The following is an 8,028-nucleotide window of genomic DNA, read 5'->3' as shown; positions in this document are numbered from 1 at the left end:
TTTCAAAAATACAAAATGACATTTCATTTTCTAATGGCTTTTGATTACCTTTAGAACTTCCACTTTCATTCTTTTCAAACAAAAAAGCAAACGCTGGCTTGGACAAAAACAAATTGACAAAAACAATGTTGATCTAGTATTGTTTCATAGTCAAAGACTACGCATAATTTACCCCTCCCCAAACGCACAGAGGTCCAGGTTAGCATGTGACGTCACTGTACGCGTGGGACATTGCTCTCTTCCCACCTCTCACTCGAGGAATAGAAGTTGTCAGCCAGGAACGGGACGGGGCAGTCTCCCACTCCATTTCTTCAGCTATCGGCCTGCACTATCCCTCCTGTATGGTGGATATTATATTCAATTCTTCTTTCTTGGGTGATATGGGGGATCATTCCAAAAGTAAGTAAACATTTGTGTCTCTCTTTTTTTTACTTTGACCCAGGCACATTTAAGATTGATTTGATAATTAATCATATTGGGCTACTATTGGAACATTGTACGTACAATCCTATGCATATGTTTAGCGTTAAACAGACCCAGTGAATCGAAAGCAAGGCCATTATCGTTGGTGATGGTGATATGAATACATCTTAGTAGAGGTCTATGATCAGTTTTAAGCGTACGCTACGGCCCTTCATTCTGGAAATGACAAGGATGACAGAACAGGACAAGATGTATTGACAGACTACAGAGTAGACACAACACATGCGGGGATTTAGCGAGTATGTCAGGGGGATTACATGGGTGTACGTGGTGGTAGCATAAATATACAATGTGCATTCCACAGAGAAGTCTGGAATCGCAATGTGTGTGGGCTGTGGGAGTCAGATCCACGACCAGTACATCCTGCGGGTCGCCCCGGACCTGGAGTGGCATGCTGCGTGTCTGAAGTGCGCGGAATGCAGTCAGTACCTGGATGAGACGTGCACTTGCTTCGTCCGAGATGGCAAAACATACTGCAAAAGAGATTATGTAAGGTAGGAGTTGACTAACTTTCCTCACTAACATGATTTCAGAGCTTTGGAATTTCCAAATGCCAAAATTGTGATTTGATTTAGTTACTGTACAAGAAAGTGGAACTGTGTGAGAAGCTTGTTGACATTAATGCAAAAAATGATCTATATTAGAGACAATAGGCATACAGGCTAGTCAACGTCTCTGGTTTATTTTGTAAAATTTTTATTAAAAAGTTTGTTTTATCGTAAGCATGTTTTTATGATGATTTGAGTCTAATGTTTTATGCTTGGAACGAAACGTGTGTAATATATAGGCCTAGTAGGTACAATATGAATTCCCAAACTGTTTTGATGATTTTTTGTTGCTGATGGCTATATACTTGAAATACATTTGAGTTACTCAGCCAGGATCATAGACATTAAAACCAGGCAAGGATGCGTGAAGTCATTCCTGCTATAGGCCCATGCATTATAACATATTAAGACATATTCCTATGTCCTTTTCAGATTATTTGGGATTAAATGTGCAAACTGTAACATTGGCTTCTGCAGCAGCGATCTAGTGATGAGAGCTCGTGACAACGTGTACCACATGGAGTGTTTTAGGTGCTCCGTGTGCAGCAGGCATCTCCTGCCGGGGGATGAGTTCTCTCTGCGGGACGAGGAGCTGCTGTGTCGAGCTGATCATGGTTTACTGATGGAACAGGTCTCAGCGGGAAGTCCCCTCAGTCCGGGAATTATTCACTCCAGGTCTCTTCATATTGCAGGTCAGTAAAATAATATTGGTGGTAATAATAATCGCGAGAGTATAATATTAATAACAACGTTAATAACAACTAAAATATATAACATAATAATAGGATAATAATAATAATAATAATGATTATTGTCTGTAAAATTGTCCTTTTATTGAGCAAGTTTTCAGACTTTTAAGCCTATTAGTTTATTAAATTACACTCATTGGTAGACTAAACAAAGTACAGCCTATTGGGTGATGTTTGTATCTATTAAGTTGTTTAAGTTATTAGACTATTTTTTTTAAACAATAAGGTAACATTTAGACTTTCTGCAATGGTCGATATATTTGTGGTAATTTAGCCTATATAGGCCTACTAAACGTTTAGAGTTTGTAGGTGTGAAGTTAGAAAAAGAGAGAATAGAAGACCTCGATCAAAACACAAGACTAATTCTACAACATAAAAATAATTAATGTAATACATTTTGGGGGGGTTACTAGCCTATTTGCAAGGAGATGCAAACTTAAATAGCCAGTAGGTTTAATAAAAGTTTAACAAAGCATCTTATTAATTGGTCTATCACGAAATGACATGTATCAACCTTAGCCTATTATTAGCAGAATAGGGAGAAGAAGGTTATCATCAGCCATGTTTCCTTTCGATTCATTTCTAAATTTGAATCAGTCAGTGGAAATTCAATTTTCAAAGGTATTTCCTTTTGAATATTTGTCCCACAGATCCTGTGTCTGTTCGACAGCCTCCTCATCGGAACCACGTCCACAAGCAGTCTGAGAAGACCACTCGGGTGCGAACAGTATTAAACGAGAAGCAGCTTCATACCCTTCGGACCTGTTACAATGCCAACCCAAGACCAGACGCACTTATGAAAGAACAATTGGTTGAGATGACCGGTCTTAGCCCAAGGGTCATCAGAGTTTGGTTCCAGAACAAACGTTGTAAAGACAAGAAGAGATCGATATTCATGAAGCAACTTCAACAACAGCATCACAGCGATAAAACGGTGAGCTTATTGAGACATTCCAATTCAACATAAACATTTCGGTCTTCTAAAAATAAAGGTGTAATTGAATGGCGCGTGCCAAAATGTTGAATGCAATGCATGCATATTGCACTTTAAATGTTGAGACAACCAGATGCTGGTGAGATGTTTGTTGTGATACATTTTCGTTTTCTCTGTAGAATCTTCAGGGACTGACGGGTACGCCTCTGGTGGCAGGCAGTCCAATTCGACACGACAACACGGTCCAAGGGAACCCAGTAGAGGTGCAGACTTACCAGCCCCCATGGAAGGCCCTGAGCGAGTTTGCCTTGCAGAGTGATCTGGACCAGCCCGCCTTCCAGCAGTTGGTAGGCACCCACATTAAAAAGAAAAAGAGAGCTGCACACTCTAGGCACACACACACACAATAATTTTGAAATAAATGAATGTTTATTCACGGAGCTGAACACCATCCACTCGATCTCTGAATCTCAATTCAGATTAGACACTGATGCTTTATTCACCCAATACATTTCTAAATAATAAATATATGCTTTTATTCATTAAATTCGAATGCTGATCGATTTACATTATGGGCTGTAATAGGCTATACATATTATTATAGGCTTAAATAATCGTTGATTCACACGAAGCAATTTGGACGCATTTTATGTTGTAAATTCCTTTTTTATGTGGTTTAAAAAAACTTTATTTAACTAAGCAAGTCAATGCAAGCTGCAAGCGACATCTTCTAGAGCAACTTTGCTGATACACTAAGCAATTCAAACGCTATTGAAATGGCATGCAACATCCAATCCTTTCATACATCACGGTTTCATTTAATTGTTTGGTAATTATAACAGCATCGATATAGACCAACTGCTATCTGTACAATTTGGCTAACTAGCCAAAATGTTGCCTATTTGCCAACCATGTTTTAACAATATAGCTAAATTAGCTAGCTAACCAAGCTAGGGATAAGCTAAGCTAGCTAACTAGCCAGTGCAGTACATTTTGAACAATTTCAGTTGAAACTGGATAGAGAATGGTCTGGGTTCACTTCTGAAATGACATGTATTGTCTGCCAGACCATGTACATAACCCATGACTAGCCATTATGTCTAGAATTTTTTATACATTCCCCATTTGGCATGTATTTTCTGTCTCGGTTTTCAGCAACACTGACAGCTGTGTTGACACGACAACTGGTTGGAGTCCGGAACTGAACGATATGAGTTATGCTCACTGATTGGACATTGCATACAATCAGTTGCATGAAACATGATTGATTTCTGTTTTGTTATGCAATGCAATTTAGACACAAACATACATTGCGTCCAGATTGCTTCGTGTGGCATCGGCTTTAGGGTCCATATTAATAGGCTATGCAATAAACATTTTTTGTTGCAATATCAGTTAGGAAACAACGCTAATTAAACACCTGTTTTCATCGCAGGTGTCTTTTTCTGAATCGGGCTCCATGGGTAACTCCTCCGGCAGTGATGTGACCTCCCTGTCGTCGCAGTTGCCGGACACACCGAACAGCATGGTAGCGAGTCCGGTGGACACGTGAGACCAGCCCAACAGGTCGCTTCGAACCCCAGCATGCTCCCGCGTGTCCTGCATGAGAACTGGCCAACTCACAGCATGGATAGGAAAATGATTTTATCTTATTTAACGAACAATATCGTTGGAATTGTCTACGAGGATACCATTTTTTTTCACGGATGGACCTGTCCACAGCATTGTTCAGGATCAGATGAATTTCAAGGTACCAGTGTGCGAACCAAGGCCTATAACTAAAGCAGCCTGAGCCTCGGATCCTACATGGTTGGACATACGTGAGGATTATATCTACAAACATTACACTTTATTATGAGCCGCTAACTTATAATGAACATATCAGAACGTTATCCATAGTGGCCAACAGGGTCATCATTGTAGTTTCATCTACATTTCCTATGCTGGGTTGGGATCATATGGAGCCCCATGTCTGTATAGATGTGCATGATTTCTAGAGATTATGAATATCAAGTCTTGTAAAATATTGTAATTAAGTGGAGATACAAATTGTTTGAGCCTTTTAAGAAAAAGTAAGTTATTATTTATTGTGAGGAAAGACAGGTAATCTTAATAAACCCATATTAATTGTTTCATGTTTAATGAACTGCATGCGAAATCTCTGCAGTAATTCATTAAAATATTCACCGAAATTTCAATTGACAAAATAAATCACTATGTATTTATGAAACGGCTATTTCAGCACTTTATGGTAGGTTTAGGCCTAATTTAAATTATGTAACTTTTAGGATGAAAAACGTCAGATTTATAATAGGCCAATATAATCTCAAATTAATTTCGAACCACTCAAACGAAATCACTGATTTGATGTCAGTTTAGAGGACACTATTTCCGAAAATGGCTAGGGTTGTTAGACCAAACCAATTTGTAGGCTTGTCAATTTAATTGTATTGGAAATTCAAAATGGATAAAGGAGCAGCATCATAGCGGGTCAAATTCAAGCATTTGAGGCCTGTTAATCACTACCGAGGACAAATTGTTAATTGAATGGGCCTCCACATATGGATTTGCGATGTGATCATTGCAGTTTCACTTGTAAAGTCACAAGTCTAGACAGAAGACAGGGCTAGGCGGCTCTTTATCTATGCTTGGCATCACCTGCAAACGATACATTGAACGGAACCACAACAAACCCACTTCTCTGTCGCTGGAGTTAGTGCTAAAGGGGACTCTCACCCTGATAACGCTTTCTGGAGTGTCTTGGGTTTATTTTCATTTCAGCCGGAATCCCGGATAGGAATAGCCTCTGGACATGGAGTACGTCAAGCTTGCCTACGACTGACATATAGCCAACTAGACATCAACAATTTATTGTCGAGGATGAACTTTCTGAACAGAGGATGCAATAGCAGTCTAATCTATATGCATCACGACATGAAACAGCAATTGAAAGAAACATCGTAGGCCTCTCTATGTGACGTCTGGCATCAAATCAAAAAGCCATTAGGTCTATACTCTATCTTGCTATGTCAATAATTGCTATGCATCCAGTAGCCTACTGACCAATAAATCCAGGTTTCCTGCCATTATACTCCACCTAATTATTCGTCTGGAAATATTTCATTATCGTGGATAAAAACTCAGATATTTTAGAAACAAAGCATATAGCGTGTTTGAGATACAGGCCGAATCAAATTAATCGCATTTTAAACATTATTTAGGCCTAATACACACATTCATAATTGACTTTAGACATGTTTTGCATATTTTTATTTAGTTATTTAGCGTATAAAAGGCAATGTCTAGAATAAAGTTTTAAAAAAGGAGTCACACAGAAAATAGCTTCCCTTTTATCAGATAATTATATAGGTAGTTTACAAATCTACAGCCCACAATCATCCATCTAAATAGGCTAGATGTATCTGATACACATCATTAGCCCAAAGAAAAGCATCATTCATCCACTGTTGCGCCACCGATGCGCCCTGAGCTGCGGAATGAAAATAGATAGCCTACTGTAATTTCCTCATGCGCTAACAAATGTTTGGAATTTAATGGACACAGTTCCCATACTAAAGTCACCAGTTGTCCTAAACTCTGGACTCAACGCATATAACATGCTGTGTAATTAATTAGGCTACTCTACAGGTTGATGCATAAACAATTGGGGTATACTTTAAGCACCTGGTAGGCACCCAACCTAAGTAATTTGGAAGACCCCCCCCCCCCCGCCCAGAGCCACCTAAAGCATTTGTGGGCCCTAAGAGAGATTGAAGGTCGGGGTTCCCCAAAATGCGCCCTTCGTGCCCTGTCAGTAATTCAGCCATGATTACAATGTTTAGATCGCTGGCTAGACCAATTTACCTAGCAAGCTATAAAATGTTAGCTGACATGGGCTAATTGAGTGACTGTCAGTGAATGATATGAGAAAAACTGTAACCTTAAGTATTCTACTATTCTAACTCCCAACGGTAAATTGAGACCCGACTGAGTAACTAATTTTTTTTATACACGAGGCCCATGATGTGAGGCCCGCAAGCAATTGACTAAATGGTAAGTCCGCAACTGACTGTAGTAACACTTGCAGGTGAATTTCAGAACTTTGCCTGAGAGCATACGTTTACCACAGAATCCAAACTGCATGAGTAATGTTTTTGAGAGTTTTACAGATTTACTATCCCTTAGTATGAGAGACCTCTTCAGTTTAGATAAAAGTTGAAGAGATGCTTGGCATGTAAGAAATGCTCAACAGCAGTTACAATGAACACTTGGTAACATTGTGAGAACATACCCTGCCCTGTACAGGCTTGCATACAAACACTGAAAATGATTATTACATTGTGCATTGTTTATATGAAAGGTTTATTTCTAAAAACGATCCACTGGTAAGTCTCCTTGTTGGGAGCTATGAAATATAGTGCTGAAAGTCTATACAGCCTTGCACTGTTCTCACATTTCTAAGCCTTAAATTTAAATCAAAAAATGGATTCAATTAGGATTCCCCCCCACTGAAATAAACAACCTAATCAACATTTTCAGAGTAAAATATATATTTTTAGAATTTTTCTGAAAGTAATAAAAAACAACGTTTTGATTTTGAAGGTCTTCACACCCCCAGCTGTCGCACATAGAAATAAGTTCAGCAGAAAATATTTTCATTTAAAAAATATTTAAAAAATTGTTCAAGGAGGGCCATGTGTTTGCAAAAGTGGTTCTCATGATATAAGAACAACTTCCCTTGTGTCTGTATGGTGCCTCAATTGGAGGGTGGATGTCAAACAATGATTCAAGCCACCAATGAGCTTTAAAAGCATGCCTGAGATACATTTTCAGACAGGCATAGATCAGGGGAGGTTCAGCAATAATCCCAAGACACTGAATATCCCTTTGTGTAAGGTCAAGTATGGTAATTCTTCTGTGGATGGTGTATCATATCACCCAGACACCGCAAAGTTCTGGACATCCTTCCTAACGGAGTTGCGAGAATGGAAACTGCTCAGCAAATATGACGCACTCCAGGCTAATTTTCAGCTAATTTATCACCTGATTTAGTTAACAAAAAGGCACAGCTCAATAGGTGGTTCTGTATGGCTCAGTTGGTAGAGCATGGCGCTTGTAACGCTAGGGCTGTGGGTTTGATTCCCATGGGGGAGCAGTACGAAACTGTATACACACTAGTGTAAGCATGGCAGAAGTGTGTGGGGATCTTTCCTCTTCTGTTGTTCCCGCAAGCAAGGGGGGAGGCCAATGACATCACTATAAAACCAACTCCTTGAAGTTTGCAGTTGTGTAAACTATTTTGGTATATCCTTAA

General features: G+C 39.2%; 1 protein-coding gene across 2 annotated transcripts; it reads left to right on the top strand.

The window, feature by feature from the left end:
* Positions 1–273: 273 nt before the first annotated feature.
* On the top strand, positions 274–4,856 carry isl2a (ISL LIM homeobox 2a). Of its 2 annotated transcripts, XM_029668019.1 has the most exons (6): positions 274–399; positions 788–977; positions 1,464–1,723; positions 2,431–2,714; positions 2,894–3,061; positions 4,150–4,856. In XM_029668019.1, the coding sequence occupies exons 1-6, from the start codon at positions 342–344 to the stop codon at positions 4,264–4,266; spliced, it is 1,077 nt and encodes a 358-aa protein (XP_029523879.1). In that variant the 5' UTR covers positions 274–341; the 3' UTR covers positions 4,267–4,856. The 2 variants fall into 2 exon arrangements, with proteins under 2 accessions (XP_029523879.1, XP_064878623.1); XM_065022551.1 differs by lacking the exon at positions 274–399 and having other exon boundaries at positions 883–972.
* The last annotated feature ends 3,172 nt before the right edge of the window (positions 4,857–8,028 follow it).

This window comes from Oncorhynchus nerka, linkage group LG9a (genome assembly GCF_034236695.1).
Source record: "Oncorhynchus nerka isolate Pitt River linkage group LG9a, Oner_Uvic_2.0, whole genome shotgun sequence".
NCBI lineage: Eukaryota > Metazoa > Chordata > Actinopteri > Salmoniformes > Salmonidae > Oncorhynchus > Oncorhynchus nerka.
Note: the sequence above shows the minus strand (reverse complement) of the source record. Positions and strands in the feature narration are given on the sequence as shown.

Excerpts from the sequence above, each read along its gene's own strand:
- isl2a (XM_029668019.1), top strand. The coding sequence starts at position 342 with ATGGTGGATATTATATTCAATTCTTCTTTCTTGGGTGATATGGGGGAT. Across the intron at positions 400-787 it reads TATGGGGGATCATTCCAAAA|AGAAGTCTGGAATCGCAATG; the intron begins GTAAGTAAACAT and ends TGCATTCCACAG. Across the intron at positions 2,715-2,893 it reads AGCATCACAGCGATAAAACG|AATCTTCAGGGACTGACGGG; the intron begins GTGAGCTTATTG and ends TTTTCTCTGTAG.